General features: G+C 44.4%; 1 protein-coding gene across 5 annotated transcripts in view; it reads right to left on the reverse strand.

Annotated features, from left to right (window-relative positions):
- Positions 1–19,169, reverse strand: part of LOC127047511 (cystine/glutamate transporter-like) — a 35,306-nt gene extending 16,137 nt beyond the window's left edge. For 3 of the 5 annotated variants that reach the window (XR_007773395.1, XM_050945910.1, XM_050945882.1), the window contains exons 1-3: positions 19,095–19,169; positions 12,834–14,564; positions 6,334–6,460 (exon numbers count right to left, since the gene is read on the reverse strand). Coding sequence is in view for 4 of the 5 variants with exons in the window: in XM_050945910.1 (XP_050801867.1) it covers positions 6,334–6,460; positions 12,834–13,029 (323 nt within the window). In the remaining variant the exon portion in view is untranslated. Of the gene's footprint in view, positions 1–6,333; positions 6,461–12,833; positions 14,565–15,244; positions 15,304–19,008; positions 19,047–19,094 lie in introns of those variants that run through there. The other 2 variants (XM_050945891.1, XM_050945901.1) reach the window with 2 other exon arrangements.
- Positions 19,170–19,517: the final 348 nt, after the last annotated feature.

Here is a 19,517-nt window from a genome sequence, read left to right on the forward strand (position 1 = left end):
ATCATGTCCCCCCACCAGTTCCTACATGTAGACAGGGCCAGATCTAACTTTTTTACCACCCCAAGCAAAAAAAAAAAAAAGAGTGCCACCCTGCTGTAACACACACACCCCCTCGAGCGCCGTGCCACCGAACCCCCCCGCCAGCACCATATAGCACCGCGGAAACCCCCACCTCCTGAGCACCGTGCCACCTGAAGCCCCCGCCCTCCTGAGCACCGTGCCGCCTGAGGCCCCCGCCCCGTCGAGCGCTGCGCTGCCCGAACCCCTCTCCCCGCTGAGCGCCGCGCTGCCCGAACCCCTCTCCCCGCTGAGCGCCATGCCACCCGAAGCCCCCGCCCCACCCCGAGCAGCGCCGAAACACTCCCTGCTCCGAGCGCCGCCCAGCCAAAACAAACAAATGTAAGCAGAGTCAGGATAAGCTCTACCCTGACATCTGGTGGAAAGAATGTCAGAGAGTGTATTTGCATAGGCACGCCTACCCTATCCCAGACTGCCGAGCTGTGGGACTGCTTGGTGACAAATGACTCACCCTCAGTTGGGTGGTACTTGCTAGACAAGGGACATGGGTTCCAAAACCCAGTGAATTGAGAGAGGTTGGGGACAGGGATCTGTGCCTGGTGGTGCAGTCTCCTTGTGGAGCCAGAAGCACCAGTTCCACCCCCTCCTCTCTCCACTGTGGAATGTCAGAGTTGATTTTTTTTTATTCCCTCAAGAATCTAAATACAGGTTACTGAGCTGAACTCACTTTGGGCTAATGGTGCACTAGCACTGGGGCTCCCCTACTAAGAGCTGAGATCACTAAGAGTTGAAATCACTAAAGAGCTGAAATGACTGAGCTGAGAGCACTGAGTACTGTGCTAACTAGTGGGGGAGCCTGAAGCTATACTGTGGAACAGAGCAGCTGGTGGAGTGGAGCAGTTGCGGGGGATGGCTGGAGCGGATCACAAGACAGCTGGTGGCAGCAAAGCGGCTGGCAGAGCGGAGTAGCTGTGGGATGGGTGGAGCGGCCCACAGAGCGAGCGGAGCCAAGCAGTTTGCAAAGAGAACTGGAGCAGCTCATGGAGCGGAGCAGTTTCTGAGGACTGCTGGAGGAGCAGAGTGGAGCAGCTGGTAAAGCGGAGCAGTTCGTGGAGAAGGCAGAAGCAGAACCCACGGAGAGGCAGGACAGTTGGCCCCGGACCACGTAAGGTGCCCCTTTCTACCCAGGCTGGGGGGAGGGACCTCTACAGATAAACTCTCGAACTCTGGGGTGGCATTGACCAGAGACTTTTGGGTTGTTGGACTTTGGGGTGATTGGACTTAAAACCCTAAGGGGAAAAAGGACAATGCCAAACGTACTTGGAGGTGGTTTTTGTTTATGGTTTGTGTTATAACCCTGTTTGTGGTGTTTCTCCAATGGGATGCCGCAGTGATTCCTTCCTTTATTAAAAAGATTTTGCTACACTCAGACTCCGTGCTTGCGAGAGGGGAAGTATTGCCTCCTAGAGGCGCCCAGGGGGGTGTGGTATGTGAGGTCCCAGGTCACTGGGTGGGGGCTCGAGCCGGTTATGCATTGGTTACTGAAACGGAACCCCTGGATACTGAACCTGGCCCTTGTTGCTGCCAACTCAGAGGGGCAGAAGGGTTACACAAACAAACAAACCCGAGTGCCGCCCCACTCCAAGGTACCGCCCCAAGCATGTTCTTGGTCGGCTGGTGCCTGGAGCTGGCCTTGCGTGTAGGGGCAGCCATGGGGCTCCACATGCTGCCCCTGCCCCAGGGGCTGCCCCCGCAGCTCCCATTGGCCGGGAACTGCAGCCAATGGGAGCTGCAGGGGCAGCTCCTAAGGACAGGGCAGTGTGCAGAGCTGCCTGGCTTCACCTCCACACAGGAGCTGGAGGGGGAACATGCCACTGTTTCTGGAAGCTGCTTGAGGTAAGTGCTGTCCAGAGCCTGCCCTCCCCAACCTCCTCCTATGCCCCAACCCCCTACCCCAGCCCTGATCCCCCTTCCCACCTTCCAAATGTCTCGGTTCCAGCCCAGAGCACCCTCCTGCACCTCTACCCCCTCATCCCCACCCCCACCCCAGAGCCCCGCCCCCAGCTGGAGCCCTCATGCCCTCCCACACCCCAGCCCCCGATTTCATGAGCATTCATGGCCTGCCATACAATTTCCATATCCAGATGCGGCCCTTGGGCCAAAACGTTTGCCTACCCCTGGCATAGAGAGTATGTATATAAAGTTTGCAGACAATACCAAGCTGGGAGGGGTTGCAAGAGCTTTGCAGGATAGGATTAAAATTCAAAATGATCTGGACAAACTGGAGAAATGGTCTGAAGTAAATAGGATGAAATTCAATAAAGACAAACGCAAAGTACTCCACTTAGGAAGGAACAATCAGTTGCACACATACAAAATGGAAAATGACTGCCTAGGAAGGAGTACTGTAGAAAGGGATCTGGGGGTCAGAGTGTATCACAGGGGTCAGCAACCTATGGCATGCATGCCAAAGGCAGCATGTGAGATGATTTTGAGTGGCACTCATAGTGCCCAGGTCCCAGCCACCGGTCCTGGGGCTTCTGCTGTCATCCTGGAATCCTGGATGCCAGCCACCCAGTCCTGTCCACAAGTCCCGCTCAGCCTGCTGCCAGCCCCAGGTCCCGGCCACTGGTCCCGAGGGCTCTGCTGCTGGCCTAGGGTTCTATCTCCAGCTCGGAGCTCTGCTGCTGGCCTCAGCCCAGGGCTCTGCAGCTGCCCCCAGATCAAATTGGCCGCCCAACAGTCAAATTTCACTGTATCATCCATCAAGAAAACCTGTATGCTAAAATTTCTAATTCAGAGCTTAAAAATGTGATGAATACAGTAGTGCAAATTGTGAATGTCCTTGTTGCTCAATCTGCTTTGACACACAGATAGTTTCAAGCACTGCTAGAAGAGATGGACTGTTCTTATAATGACATTCCACTTCACAGCAACATTTGGTGGCTAAGTCGTGGCAAGGTTTTGTGCGCTTTGTAAACTGTTTTGATGCAATCAAGGCCTTTGTGTTGGAAAAAGGACAAAACTACCCCAAACTGGATGAGGACAAATGGCTGTGTAAGCTCATGTTTCTAACTGATACCACCACTGTAGAGGAGCAGACTCACTCTTGCGGCACCTCTTGCCGGTCTCTCAGGGAATTGGTTCAATTTCCAGCCTCTGCAGCGCCCTCTGCAGGCCAGTGATCTGCTGCGTCTTGGCCCCTCATGTCCCTCTCAGGACCCGGTGCCCTGTTCGCTGAGGTGCTGCCCCCTGGTAGTAATCTCTTTCTCTCAGGACCTCCCCTCCCTGGGGAACCCCCACCCACTATCCCCACCTCACCTCAGTATCAGGCTACTGCCAGTCATCGTCTAGCCCCCATGCCCTGGGGCAGACTGCAGTATCAGCCTACTCATCACTGGCAAGGTTGGGTTTGGACCTGCTGCCTTTGCCTCCCCTGGGCTTCCCTCTGTTGGCCTTGTCCTAGGCCGCAGCCTGGGCCTTTCCAGGCTGGAACTCCCCAGCTCCTCTGCCTTTTCCCAGCCCTGCTTCACACAGGTACCCTGTCACTAGCTCCCTGCAGTCAGACCCTTCTCCCTCTACAGGCAGAGGGAGACTGTTGTCTACCCCTGGCTTCTCTGCCTTTATAGGGCCAGCTGAGTCTGTTTGGGGCATGGCCCCAGCTGCAGCCACTTCCCTCAATCAGCCCAGCCTTTTAGAGCTGCTTTCTCCAGCCACAGCCCCCTCCCAGGGCTGGTTTAAGCCCTTTAGGGCAGGGGTAGGATAACCACCCTGCTACAACCACTCACCTAAACTAACTCAACCTCCGTCTCCAGGGTGCAGGGCAAACGGTTCTGAATCTTTATGAAGCCTGGAAGGCATTTGTTGTAAAACTAGCAGTTTTTTCTCGGGATATTCAAACTTAAACTTTCCGCTACTTCCAACACATAAAAGAGCTATTGACATGTTGCACTGTCAGTGTCGATGAGATTGGAATGTACATGCAAGAACTGGAACCAGAATTTTCTCACATATTTCAAGATTTCCTGTGATTTGGCCCAATGCTTTCTTTTCTAATTAAACCTGAAAAGTTCAATGAAAGCGACTTAGATTTGTCTGTATTTCAGTGGACGGGTGTTGAAGATTTTGAAATGCAGCTCATTCAGTTAAAAAGCTCAGAACTGTGGGCATCAAAGTTTGGAGATCTGCAGAGTGCACTTAAAGCTACCGCTAGAGATCATGAGGCCTCTATTCTGACCTGCTGGATGTCCCTACCAGTGAAATTTAACTGTTTGAAGAAAATTGCATTTGCAATGCTTTCAGCATTTGGATCCACATACTCGTGTGAACAGGTATTTTCACACATGAAATCTGCCCTCTGTCCCTCTCAGAGCTGGTTAACTGATCATTCAGAAGCCTGTGTGTAGCTTAAAGTATCCAAATACGTGCCAGACATTGGAAAACTCATCAGCAAGGAAAAGTAAGGGCAACGATCACACTAAACTGGTAAGATCTGCATTTTAATTTAATTTTAAATGACGCTTCTTAAACATTTTAAAAACCTTATTTACTTTACATACAACAATAGTTTAGCTATATATTGTAGAGAGAGACAGTCTAAAAATGTAAAAATGTATTACTGCCATGTGAAACCTTAAATTAGAGTGAATAAATGAAGACTTGGCACACCACTTCTGAAAGGTTGCTGACCCCTTCTGTATCACAAGCTAAATATGAGTGAACCATAGGCGCTGACTTCCTCTCTACCTGGAGGTGCTAGACACCCCCCTTCCACTCATAGGCGCCCACTTCTACTGGCGCTGGTGGGTAATCGACCTAGGGTGACCAGATGTCCCAACTTTATAGAGACAGTCCTGATTTTAGGGTCTTTTTCTTATATAGGCTCCTATTACTCCCCACCCCCATTCTGATTTTTCATACTTGCTGTCTGGTCACCCTAGCTCAACCCCCGTCGGCCTCTGGCCCCACCCTGACTCCACCCCTGCCCTCTATAACACCGACAGAGAGATATGCACAGCTGATTGCTCCCCCAGGTATTAATACTTGCTCTGGGTTAATTAATAAGCAAAAAGTGATTTTATTAAATACAAAGAGTAGGATTTAAGTGGTTCCAAGTAATAACAGACAGAAAAAAGTCAATACCAAGCAAAATAAAACAAAAACACACAAGTCAAAGCCTAATACATTAAGAAACTGATTACAGATGAAATCTTACCCTCAGAGATGTTTGAATAAGCTTCTTTCACAGACTAGACTTCTTTCTAGTCTGCGCACAATCCTTTCCCCTGGTACAGTCCTTGTTCCAGCTCTGGTGGTAGCGAGGGGATTTCTCATGACTGCAGCCCCCTTTCCACCCCCTTATATAGCTTTGGCACAAAGCAGGAATCTTTTGTCTCTTTGGGTCCCCACCCCTCCTAAATGGGAAAGACCCAGGTTTAAGATGAATTCCAGTACCAGGTGACATGGCTACATGTCCTATGGGACCCCAGCCTCCATTCTTCCCAGGATGACTCACAGGAAGGCATACAACTAAACAGAGCCATCTACAGTCAATTGTCCTAGCTGATGGGAGCCATCAAGATTCTAAACCCACACTTTGCATAACTACAGTAGGACCTAAGAGTTATATTTTATATTCCTAGTTTCAGATGCAAGAATGATACATTCATACAAATAGGATGAACACACTCAGTAGGTTATAAGCTTTGTAATAATACCGTACAAGAGACCTTTTGCATGAAGCATATTCCAGTTACATTATATTCACACTCATTAGCATATTTTCATAACATCATATGGAGCACAACATCACAGGGGACAGTATTAAAGTTCAGTTTTTGCTCTCTCATGTGTCATGTTTACCTTACCGTCCATGTGAGATTTTTTCCTAGTCATAAATAAAATATGGGTGAAAGTGATTTGTTTTACACTTTCCAGAATTATTATTTATTCCTAGGACTGGACCAATCCAGAGAATTTTCAGCACAAGAGAAACAAGAGAAAGCTCAAAGTGACTGAAAATAGAAGGCTTAAAATAAAACTAGCCTCTAACTTCAATTATAACATTGTTATCACAGTGCTATAATGAGGGTACCAAATATCCTGGAGAAGAGGGTTTTTTGGACATGCTGGTCTAATGTGCATATGTGGCTATTTACCTCTTCTGCCTTCTTTTTATTTTAGAAGACTTTCGAGGTAATGTGTATGGTTTCTCACTTTATGCATTTTTTTAAATAATACGAACTGGTTATCCATTTGCATGGCTTTCCCAGGTCTCACTAACACCTCATTTCAGGTAGCAGAAAAAAATCTTACCTGATAGCAAAGTACTCGGCCCACAGATACAAGAAACTTGGCAAAGGCCCCAGTGTCTCCAGTACATAGATATAATGTCCTCCAGACTTTGTGATTCTTGTTCCAAGTTCTGCATAGCACAAGGCACCTGGAACAGATGAAGTAAAAATGCATTTAGTAAATTGTCCCATGCAATTACCACTGCACATAGAATTTATTGAGAATTAAAGGAATCTGTTTAAAATGAGCTAAGAACACAGAATCTAAGAGCTGCCATACTGGGTGAGACCATGGTCCATCTTACCCAGTATCCTGTCTCTGACCAGAGCTTCAAAGGGAGAGTACAAAACAGACAATTTTGGAATGATCCACTTCTGTCTTCCAGTTCCAGCTTCTGATAGTCAGAGGTTTAGGGTTGCCCAAGCATGGGGTTGCATCCCTTATCTTTGGCTAATAGCTATTGATGGACCCATCCTCCATGAACTTATCTAGTTCTTTTTTGAACCCAGTTATACATTTAGCATTCACAACATCCCATGGCAATGAGTTCCACAGGTTAGTTGTCAGAGACGGATCCAGACACCAGCGGAGTAAGCACGTGCCCAGGGCAGCACATGCTAAGGGGCAGCATTCCGTCCATTCTTGGGGCAGCCCAGTCTGAGCAGGTTTTTTTATTTTCCTTTTTATTTTTTTAATTTTTTTTGCTTGGGGCAGCAAAAATGGTAGAGCTTTGTTTGTATTAAACCTGCTGCCCATTAACTTAACTGGGTGACCCTTAGGTTTAGTATTGTATGAAAGGGTAAATAACACTTCTGTATTCACTTTCTCCCATCAGTTATGATTTTATAAACCTCTATCATATCTCCCCTTCATTGCCTCTTTTCTAAGCTGAACAGCTCTAATCTTTTTAGCCTCTCCTCATACAGAAGTTATCCCAAACCCTTGATCATCTTTATTGCCCATCACTGAACCTTTTCAGATCTACTATATCGTTTATTGAGATGGGCTGACCAGATCTGCGCTATGGATTTATATAGTGGCATTATGATATTTTCCGTCTTATTTTCTATTCTTTTCCTAATAGTTCCTAACACGCTGTTAACCTTTTGACTGCTGGTGCACATTGGGTGGAGGTTCTCAGAGAACTATCCATAATAGAGGAAATAAAGGCTTTTAGGAGAAAGCTTTTAGAAAATGAAGGGTAGGAGAGACGTCCTGGGGGCCAAATTTAGGCTGTTAGGGAAGAGGCTGAGATCCAGGACCTCTATGGTGGCATTCTCAGAAAGTCTTCGAGTTCCATATGCAGGGCCAAGGAGGCAGGCAGAGCTTCAGAGTCTCAATGCCTGGATGAGATGTTGGTGCAGAAAGGAGGGGTTTAGCTTTATTAGGAACTGAGGAAACTTTTGGGATGGGGGAGCCTATACAGGAAGAATGGGCTCCACCTAAACCAAATTGGGTCCATACTGCTGGCACTTAACATTAAAAAGGTTGCAGAGCAGTTTTTAAACTAAGAGATGGGGGAAAGCTGATTGCTGCAGAGGAGCAGGTGGATCGGACAGAGACTTCTCTTAGAGGAGAGTCTATTGATAGAGATTCTCTAGGTTTTTGTCAGGAGGAGAGGATGGAAGAGGATAAAGTAGTGGCCAGATCAGACAAGAAACATTCACATAAAAAAGAATCTGACACATCAGAAAAGGGCAGACAAATAAACAGTGACAAGTTTTTAAAGTGCTTATACACAAATGCTAGAAGTCTAAATAATAAGATGGGTGAACTAGAGTGCCTAGTATTAAATGAGGATATTGATATATTAGACATCACAGAAACCTGGTGGACTGAGAACAATCAATGAGACACAATCATTCCGGGGTACAAAATATATCGGAAGGGCAGAACAGGTCGTGGGGGGGGGGGAGTGGCACGATATGTGAAAGAAAATGTAGAACCAAATGAAGTAAAAATCTTACGTGAATCCAAATGTTCCATAGAATCTCTATGGATAGTAATTTCATGCTCTAATAAGACTATAACATTAGGGATCTGTTATCAACCATCTGACCAGGACAGTGATAGTGACGATGAAATGTTAAGGGAGATTAGAGAGGCTATCAAAATTAAGAACCCAATAATAGTGGGGAATTTCAATTATTCCCATATTGACTGGGAACATGTCACCTCAGGACGAAATGCAGAGACAAAATTTCATTAAATAACTGCTTCTTGGAGCAGCTGGTATGGGAACTCACAAGGGAAGAGGCAATTCTCAATTTAGTTCTGAGTGGAGCGCAGGATCTGGCACAAGAGGTAAATATAACAGGACTGCTTTGAAATAGTGACCACAATATAACAACTTTTAACATTCCTGTGGTGGGAAGAACACCTCAACAGCCCAACACTGTGGCATTTAATTTCAGAAAGGGGAACTATGCAAAAATGAAGGAGTTAGTTAAACAGAAATTAAAAGGTATGATGACTAGAGTGAAATCTCTGCAAGCTGCATGGACCCTTTTCAAAGATAATATACGCCCAACTTAATTGTGTACCCCAAATTAAAAAACACAGTAAAAGAACTAAAAAAGGGCCACCATGGCTTAACAACCATGTAAAAGAAGCAGCGAGAGATAAAAAGGCATCTTTTAAAAAGTGGAAGTCAAATCCTAGTGAGGTAAATAGAAAGGAGCATAAACAAATTAAGTGTAAAAATGTAAGAAGAAAAGCCAAAAAGGAGTTTGGAGAACAGCTAGCAAAAAACTCCAAAGATAACAACAAAATGTTTTTTTAAGTACATCAGAAGTAGGAAGCCTGCTAAACAACTGGGGGGGGTGGGGCCTGGACGATCGAGATACAAAAGGAGCACTTAAAGACGATAAAGTCATTGCAGAGAACTAAATGAATTCTTTGCTTCAGTCTTCACGGCTGAGGATGTTAGGGAGATTCCCAAACCTGAGCCAGCTTTTGTAGGTGACAAATCTGAGTAATTGTCAAAGATTGAGGTGTCACTAGAGAGGTTTTAGAATTAACTGATAACAGTAACAAGTCACTGGAACCAGATTGCATTCACCCAAGAGTTCTGGAAGAACTCAAATGTGAAATTGCAGAACTATTAACTATGGTTTGTAACCTGTCCTTTAAATCAGCTTCTGCACTCAATGACTGGAAGATAGTTAATGTAACACCAATATTTAAAAAGGGCTCTAGAGGTGATCCCAGCAATTACAGACTGGTAAGTCTAATGTCAGTACCGGGCAAATTAGTTGAAACAATAGTAAAGAATAAAATTATCAGACACATAAAAGAATATAAATTGTTGGGCAAAAGTCAACACGGTTTCTGTAAAGGGAAATTGTGTCTTACTAATCTATTAGAGTTCTTTGAAGGGGTCAACAAACATGTGGACAAGAGGATCCGGTGGACATAGTGTACTTAGATTTCCAGAAAGCCTTTGACAAGGTCCCTCACCAAAGGCTCTTAAGTAAATTATGTTGTCATGGGATAAGAGGGAAGATCCTTTCATATATTGAGAACTTGTTAAAAGACAGGGAACAAAGAGTAGGAATAAATGGTAAATTTTCAGAATGGAGAGGGGTAACTAGTGGTGTTCCCCAAGGGTCAGTCCCAGGACCAATCCTATTCAACTTATTCATAAATGTTCTGGAGAAAGGGGTAAAAAGTGAGGTGGCAAAGTTTCAGATGATACTAAACTGCTCAAGATAGTTAAGACCAAAGCGAACTTCAAAAAGATCTCACAAAACGAAGTGATTGGGCAACAAAATGGCAAATGAAATTTAATGTAGATAAATGTAAAGTAATGGGAAATTGAGTCTGTACTCACCAGGGAATTGGTGGGAGGAAGAAATCAAGGGGAGATTTGTGGGTTGGATCGCTAGCCTGATTTTGCATTCCCTCTGGGGGAATAGGAAAGTACTTTTTGTTTCCAGGATTGGGAACAGAGAGGGAGATTCACTCTGTTTGGATTCACAGAGCTTGTGTCTGTGTATCTCTCCAGGAGCACCTGGAGGGGGGAAGGGAAAAAGGATTATTTCCCTTTGTTGTAAGACTCAAGGGATTTGGGTCTTGGGGTCCCCAGGGAAGGTTTTTCAGAGGGACCAGAGTGCCCCAAAACACTCTAATTTTTTGGGTGGTGGCAGCAGGTACCAGGTCCAAGCTGGTAACTAAGCTTGGAGGTTTTCATGCTAACCCCCATATTTTGGACGCTAAGGTCCAAATCTGGGACTGAGGTTATTACAACTGCGTACAGTTATGGTCTCCTCACCTCAAAAAAGATATACTGACAGGCATTAGAAAAAGTTCAGAGAAGGGTAACTGAAATCATTAGGGGTTTGGAGCAGGTTCCATATGAGGAGAGATTAAAAAGGCTAGAACTTTTCAACTTGAAACAGAGGAAACTAAGGAATATATGATAGAGGTTTATAAAATCATAAGTGATGTGAAGAAAGTGAATAAGGAAAAGTTATTTACTTGTTCCCATAATATAAGAACTAGGGGCCACCAAATGAAATTAACAGGCACCAGGTTTAAAACAAATAAAAGGAAGTTCTTCTTCACACAGTGCACAGTCAAATTGTGGAACTCCTTGCCTGAAGAGGTTGTGAAGGCTAGGAGTATAACAGGGTTTAAAAGAGAACTGGATAAATTCTTGGAGGTTAAGTCCATTAATGGCTATTAGCCAAGATGGGTAAGAAATGGTCTCCCTAGCCTCTATTTGTCAGAGGGTGGTGATGGATGGAAGGAGAGAGATCACTTGATCATTACCTCTTAGGTTCACTCCCCCTGGGGCACCTGGCATTGGTCACTGTCCATAGACAGGATACTGGGCTGGATGGACCTTTGGTCTGACCCAGTACAGCCGTTCTTATGTTCTTGTTACGTTCTTGGTGCAAATCCATTTATTTGCAATAATGCTGTTTCCAGGGGAGATCTATTTTCATCTGATAAGACCTGCTTGTCAGTTTAATGGCAAAACTTCTCCGCTGACCTTATGTGGAAAAGTCCATAGAAGGAAGTTTGTCTTTGCCTTAGAGATTTACTTTAAAACTCTTCATTTCCCCCATTTACCTAGCTCTAAGTCTCAAACACACACACCTTCTCCCTCAAATATAGGTGAACCAAGGACGTGGAAACATCTCTCTGATCAGATCCATGAAGCAGCTACATAAGAAGAAGAAAAACTTGGTACAGAAGAATATTGAGAATTTCTAATCAAGTGGTTCAAATACTCTCTATTTCCCCTCCTGTATCTATGTAAAGATAGATTTTAAAACTGGCCATTTCTGTCCCAGCTGTAAACCCCTCAGAACGTACCTACATGCAATGGAAGGAATATAGGCCCTGATTCACCAAAGCACTCAAACACATGTTTAATTTGAAGCACATGTGGTCCCATTGATTTCAAGCATATGCTTAAGAGTTTTGCTGAATTGGGGCCATAACCATGTATCAATCTTGCATTTCAAGGGAAAACATAAAAAGGGAGTAAGCATTATTTAAGGCACTATATCAAAGATTAATAATGTGACATTAATAAAAGGAAGTCTTCAAGCTGGACATTTGGGGAAAATAGTTGAAGAGTGAAGTCAGTTAGAAAATTTAATAACTTGACAAGGGAAGCCATTTGGGTGCCACCAAGACAGGTTTTCAAGAATACACAAGATACACTATGTGTTTAGTGGAGAGAATAATCCTTCAAAGTACATATGGCTTGGCTAGCTGACCAATAAACACTTTATCATTTATTATCCTGCTCAGTTAAAAAGAAACCTACATTTGTGATGTTATGGTTTGAGATTTTACATATGCAAAAGAATAACATTTTAAAGCTGATGTTTGCACAGTAACCTCAACTAAGCCACATTATACATATATAGTAAGTATAAGTGTGACAACATCTCCAGTAATACAAAATATTACATACGAGAAACACTAGAAGGAAGAGTGACAATTGTTGTGGGATCTATGATTGAATTTCCTGACTCTTGTGGCTTTTTAAAACTCTCAACCACAGAACTATAACGAAGCAGTTTTTTGCACACACAAAGCAGGAAAATTAACTGTTAAGGAAGAAAAAAAATTTTAAAGTCACATTCTGAAATAAACACATGTCTCCTAGGTCCCCAGAATTCTGTGGTTCTCCATCTAGTGCCCCTAGCTAGAGGCCTAACCTCCCCCAGCCCCCATGCATCTAGAAATTCCACAGATAAGAGAACTACTCCCATGTCTGTGCCCACATGTGGCACCACATTTATAGATCTTAAGTCTTGGGTTTTCCCCCAAGTCCCTCAGATAAACCAGTTACACAATGGATCCTTGGAACCCTCTGGACATGGGAGCTTATTACGGCTTCAATTCTATGGCATTAGGAGATAGGAGTTATGGTCCATTGTGTTCCCAGCTTATTTTTCTTGGAGAAGTAAAGTTAGGCCTTTGTTGTAGATATATATCATTTGCTAGTTTCCCCATCTACCAAGAATTTAACAAGAAGGGTAAAAAAACTCACCACCCACCAAATAGAGAGAGAATCCCACAGGCAAACCAAACGATTAAGGAGACACCCACGTTGCCGGAGTGTTTCAACACCCCTTTTGGAGAGATAAAGATGCCACTGCCCACCATGCTGCCAACGAGGAGTGAAAAAGCCCTCAGCAAAGTGATCTTTTTCCTTAGAAAAACAGCCTCCTCTTCTTTCTTGGCTTTTCCCATGGCCTCTACAATTTCAGGGCAAGGGTGGGCATTCACAAGTTAAAGTTTCCTTATGGGTCCTTCCCAGTCCCACAGTCAACAGAGCTTACCTGTGATAGGGGAACAGAAAATCAGGGATTTGTGGGGCTTCTTTGGGGAATGACTGTTAAAGCCATTTTACCAATAAACCATCAAAATCTGCTGGATCTACTCTCCTCACCCATTGGATATCACTCGACAAAGAAACCCCAGGTGCATAAAACATGCTATGTAACCATGCAATCTCTTATGTCAGAACACCTCTGGGTATCAGGTTTGCTAATTAACTTTTGCACCTCCTGCTGCAGTAGAGCATAACACACTGTAGGCTGTATATAAACAGTCCTTTAGGTCAAGATTTTCAAAAGTGATGAGTGATTTGGGGTGCCACTATAGTTCAGTATCCAACCTGAGTTGCCCTCAAGGGACCCAATTTTCATAAATGGCTGAGCACCCACACTCTGAAAATCAGGTCTCTTTAAGATGCTTCAAGTTGGGCACCTATAAGTTTAGGCCAAGCCAAATCACTAGTCACTTTTGAAATTTTTGGCCTTAAAACTGTTTTTTCTTTGGCAACAGCAGAGCAAAGGGTTTAGTTTAATAGACATTTTGTATAAACATGTCCAGGGCATCTGGTCTTGAGCCAAAATTGGCTGCTGAGTCTTTTTAAACAGTGGTGGGCCACCTGTGGCCCATCAGGGTAATCTGCTGGCGGTCTGCAAGACAGTTTGTTATATTTGCACAGCCACCCGCAGCTCCCTGTGGCCATGGTTCACCGTTCCTGGCCAATGGGAGCTGTAGAAAGCAGCAGCCAGCAAGTCTCTGCAGTCCGCACTGCTTCCCACGGCTCCCATTGGCCGGGAACAGTGAACCGCAGCCACTGGGAGCTGTGGGTGACCATGCAAATGTAAACAAACTGTCTGGCAGCCTGCCAGCAGATTACCCTGATGGATCATGTGCAGTCCGTGGGCTGCAGGTTGCCCACCACTGCTTTAAAAAGTCAAAATAAGCTCTTTGGGTCTCTGATGTGCCAGATTATCTGCTATCACTCATCAGGGCAGGGAGTAACTTCATAAGTCTTCTAAGGCTCAGACAGGTTGCTGGAACTGATGAGTCTATGGGTTGAGGGGTGGACAGTAGCAACCACCAAGGCTCCTGAGCTGTGAATTGCAACATACGACTGATGTTACAAGTGGATGGTCTTACTCGGTATCTAACTAATATGTGTGAAACAGCTACAGTCTGGTACGTGTCATATCTCTGAAAGTAGAACTACAAAGCAAGTGGGTCCGATATTCAAATGTAGGATTGCTTAAAGATCTATAGAATCAATCTAAACTAAGGAGTTCTTTTGAGCACAAATATTATTGCTAAAACTTAAAAAGTGCACTTATCTGGTTGGTTGATTTTGAACAAAGCAGAGACGTTTACAGTCTGTCCCAGACGGTCATCCCTTGCTGGAGTCTCAGTGCAGTTTGATGTACAGTAGCCAGTAGCTTCTTTTAGTTGGCTGTGAACTTTCATAGTAAAAATAAAAGAAACAGGATGTAAAACCAAATATATAGACCAAGTTAAGGTTTTGAAGTAACTCTTGAACTCTACATGTTTAGCCACATGGTCTGAGACACCAATGCCAGCCAGGAATATCTGGAAACATAATGGACAAACACCACAGATTTCAGGAATGTAAAATCAACTGAGATTTGTTCTACAAGCTATTGTGGGGAGGGAGTGAGAGTAGAAGAATAGGGTGATCAGACAGCAAGTGTGAAAAATCAGGATGGGGGAGGGGTAATAGGAGCCTATATAAGAAAAAGACCCAAAAAGACATCTGGTCACCCTAGAGGAGAAACAGAGAGCTATTGCATACCACTTCAAACAGACACCTAGCAATGAGCAGAACAAATTGTTCCAGCTCTGCTTTCTAGTTGAATTTCTGTGCCTGACGCATTAAAATACAGCTATGTTAATCCTTGTGGCAATGCTTAATATGCACTTTAGTATTAAAAAAAATGTACAAAGCTGCTTTTTGTTCACCTTTTTAGTTGACTACTGGCTCAAATGCTTCTCATACAGTACCTTTGCATCTACCAACAGCATTGCTTAAAATTACAGCCCCTCAGGTTGCACTTCAACCCAGTGTTTCAAGCAATTTTTACCAACATTTCAAAACAGAATAAAGCACTACTCATCTTACCTAGCAGGACCCGAAGCCTGGCATGGGGTGGAGATGGAGAAAAAGCAACTGAGAGTAAGGGGAAAAACGTTGTATTACCATAGTGCCAATAGAGGCCCAAGCTGAGATGGGGACCCCATTGTGCTAGAGTCTCCAGCCCCCGCCACCCTACACACACACACAATAAGAGACCATTCCTGTCCTGAAGGGCTTACAATCTAACCATGCAAGACAGATCCAGGGAATATTCTTATCTCCATTTTATTGCTAGGGACCTGAGTCAAAGACCAACTAGCCTAATACTACACAGGAAACGTGTGGCACAGCTGAAACATAACCTAGATCTCCTAAGTCCCAGTCCAGTGTCTTAACCTCCAGACTGTCTTTCCTCTCTACCACAAACTGTATAAATATGTATCCAATTATGTCCACAAACCTAATTTATCGTTTCTGAGGACTATTCCTAACTATTTTCACCTATATTTTCTTTGTACAGACCTCAGTTAAAATGACACCACCAAGAAATTTTTAACTACATCCCCTTCCTTTTCATACAATAAAAGATGTAGTCACTGAGCTGTGCTAACCAGACCTACTTCTTCCTTTTTTCTGCCACAAATCAGCGCTCTGTTTCAATGCCCATTAGAAGATGCTGGGTCCAACTAAAAGCCAACTGTGAATATAAGCTTGTTCATTCATGTATTAAAATAATGTGGATAAATTGGACTGGTGGCATTGTGGTCTGCGCACCTGACTGGACAATCTATTTAGGAAAACTGAGAGTCATTTGTTTATGAAACTGTAATTAACACAAGAAACCAGGCTAAAGAAGAGAAGTCTGAATAGACTTACTTTTGGCTTTCTTTATCTACATCAGACTCACTAGCTTACTGTCCTAGATTTAAAAAAACCTGGAGGAATAGTAGCTGGTAAAATCAGACGTGAATTTGCAGTGCCAGATGCTGGAAATAAAGCCAATGTGATCCCAAGGTTCAATATGAGAGCAAACTGAATAATTCTTAATGAATGCTTTATTTAAGGAATTTTCACCTCTTTCTGTTTATGAATTGTCCATGCTCAGATTGGAATTTTCTCAAATTTCTTTAATTAAAATTACTTGCCAAGTAATTATGGGAAATTATCCTTGGGCTGGGTCACATTTATCCCCTTGACCTTGGTCCTTAAGCATTTCCTGGTCCATCATACCACAGCCTGGCACATCACATCTTCTGCAAGAAGACATCTTAGTCTATGATCTTTTAATGAAGAACCCAGGATGGAGCAGGCTCCACTCACCCACCTCCCTTGGTGAGAGATTGAAGTAAACTAAGGTTGTCCTTAAAACCACATTTTCATATAGTTGCCTCTTACCAGAATTTCTATTCTTCACCAAATATAACATTTTTGATTAAAGCCAATCTGTCAAATAGGTCATTGCAAGTATTCACTATTTTAATTCTAGCTGTATTGATTAGCTTTCACTGGCTATATAGATCACATGGTATTGTTTCTGATCCTCAGTTGGCTGAGTGTAATGGTGAGTTTTAAATTCATGGCAGAGAGAACTTACTTTGGTAATCTAATAATTCATATCCCATTAATATTCTGCAATATTTGCTTAATATTGATTCTTTTCACAAATGTGCCAGCCCCTAAATTCTTTCATTATATTAGCAAAAAGGCAACACAAAAGAAGAGCGTGTCAGATTAAAACAGAATACTTCCCCCTTCTATACCACCTGCTGCTAAAGAATCTCAATGCATTTTACAAATATTAAGCCGTACAGCTTCCCTGTGAAGTAGCTAAATATTTTCTCTGTTTTTACAGTGGGGAAAACTGAGACTGAAAAGGTTAAGTGACTTGTCACAATGGGATGAGTGGGGAGTAGAACCCAGGATTCCTGGTACCCAGTCCCAGATACACAGCCAACTGGAAGGCAAGCCAGCTAATATAGATAAAAACTTCAAGAGATTAGCATTCCGGTTTGACAATATTTATTATGGGATGCTACCATGAACGTGCTACACTTTCCCCTGTGACTTGTCCTCCTTCCATTCTCAGGAACAGGCCACATGCAGGCACTGAGACTATTTGTCCAGTTTTTAAATTGTTTTCTCAGCTGCAAAGGACAAAATAAAAAAACAAACAATCTAAACATTCCCAGCAGCAAGATCCCACAGAGGGGTCTGATCCTCCTTCAAAGCAGAGCAAACCCTTCCTGAAATTCTCGGTCCCTTAAACACGTCAGTGCAAAACGAGACCTCAATCACAGCACTCCTATGTACAATTAGAAGATTGTTTGCTTAAAACTTTGACCTAGCGCTGAGCAATGCTAAGGCCTATCAGGGCTAAATCCTGATAGAGAAACTCTTTCCGCAGCTAGTTCTTTGGTTCAGATCTGACCCAGGGTGGCAGTGATAACAGGTGTTAATGCCTGATGGCTTACGGGAAGTGCCTTGGTGGTTTCAGTCCAATTCCCAGGGGTCATGCGCCCACCTCACAAATACATGCATTACCATTAGCACCCCCAGAGGCCAAGGGCTGAATGGGCATGGAGGCTGAACTACCTTCCCCCCACCTCCAGAAGCAGTTTTCTCCAAGTTGAGGCACAGTGGCAGGGCAGCACAGGGAAGCTTGCACTGTCAACGATCACGCTGTACCTGTTGTTTAGATAAAGGACTCCAGCCTTTAGATCTCGCTGACACTTTTTACCAGCAACTTAATTCCTAAAGTAAATAAAAGATTTCCAGCAATGTCTGTCTTGTGAGACCCAACATTACTCCAGTGGGGCTCTAAAGTGGCCACACACCCTGCCTCCTATACACTTAAAGACAGAACTCCCTGCCACTGTCAACTATCTTACCCGGCTACTTAGTGCATTCCCCAGGGCCCATTTTTTCCAGAAGAAACTTTTTCTTTTTATGAGAGAAATCATTCCCCACCTCTACTGCACTATCCTGTTATTGGAAGATGGGTCACCTCTAATGAAAATCATCCGTCTACTCTCACTCTGTTTTAGCTCTGTGTTGCTTCATTCTTTCATTTATCCACTCAGAGCCCAGAGTTGCTGGTACTGGAATGGTATTTTTCTGGGTCCCCTCATATTTACAGTAAGTGTACCCTTAATCTAACTCAACTGCTGTTGATCTACAAAAAGAGGCAATGCATGTGTGTGTCCCCCCCACCCCGATTTCTGCCTTCCATTTAGCGCAGAGGTTTTCAGTCCCACAATTTTAAAACCATCAGCTCATGCCAGGAGCCAGAGGATCGGAAGTTGGTGGGAGCTGCCCAGCTCACTGCAGCCCCTGACTCTCTGTGCTTTGGGAGCTGGGGCACCGGCTGCCTGCCTGGCAGCCCTCCCTGCTCCGCTGCCCGAGCCAAGATTTCTCTGCACGGCCAGAGGCTCCCCAGGCAGGACAGGTGGCACAGTTCCAAGCTGCGCTCCTGACACGCTCTTGCCTCTCCCCTAAAGGAGCCAGGCTCCAGCTGGTGACACCACCAGGACCTGGTCCATGCCTGCAGAGCCTGACTGCCATGAGATAGTCTCTGAGATGTTCTCTTGCCGCTGCCCAGGTGGTCTAGCTGGCTTTGCTGCTGCTCCTCAACCCAGAGGTGACGCGTGGGGTGATCACGTGCCCCCACCATCAAGAGTTAAGCATCTACTCTGGATCTACCTTCCTGAGCTGAGGTTTCTCCAAGACCCTCTAGGTTCTAACTCAGAGCCTGGCTGTTTTCCCCGTGCCTATAGATAATTCCTTTTGACTCTAACCTCTTAGCCACTCACCTTTAGTCGCTGACTCAGCTTCAGTGCAAACACCTAATTCATAATTACTCTACCGCATATACGTACTAATTCACTCAATACTGTACCTAGCTCCTCCTCAGCCCAAACTCCTCCTCAGCCCCGATCTCTGGAGTTCCTCTGTGCTGCTGGCCTCACAGTTCAGCTGTTATTGATTTATTACAACACAAGCTAAACACAACTATAACCAAGCTAGCACAGTTTCTTTTTAACCCATTGAGGCTTTTTTTTTTTTGTTCAACACTTCCCAAGCTGTTGGTATTTACTAGACACAACTTCATCCACTGTTTTGCAGAGCTGTGCTGGGGAGCTTCCCTGTCACAACCCACTCAAGTCCTTTGCCCAGGCTAAAGTGACAGTAGCAGGATTAAGACGTTCCTCAGACAAATTAACTAGCAATTGTTGATACCATAAATTGAACAATACACAGAAGACCCAAAGCACTAACATCAGCTAATTAGTCTCTTGTAAGGTAGAGAGGTGAAATGGTG

The sequence above is a fragment of the Gopherus flavomarginatus genome, chromosome 1, assembly GCF_025201925.1.
Source record: "Gopherus flavomarginatus isolate rGopFla2 chromosome 1, rGopFla2.mat.asm, whole genome shotgun sequence".
Lineage (NCBI taxonomy): Eukaryota > Metazoa > Chordata > Testudines > Testudinidae > Gopherus > Gopherus flavomarginatus.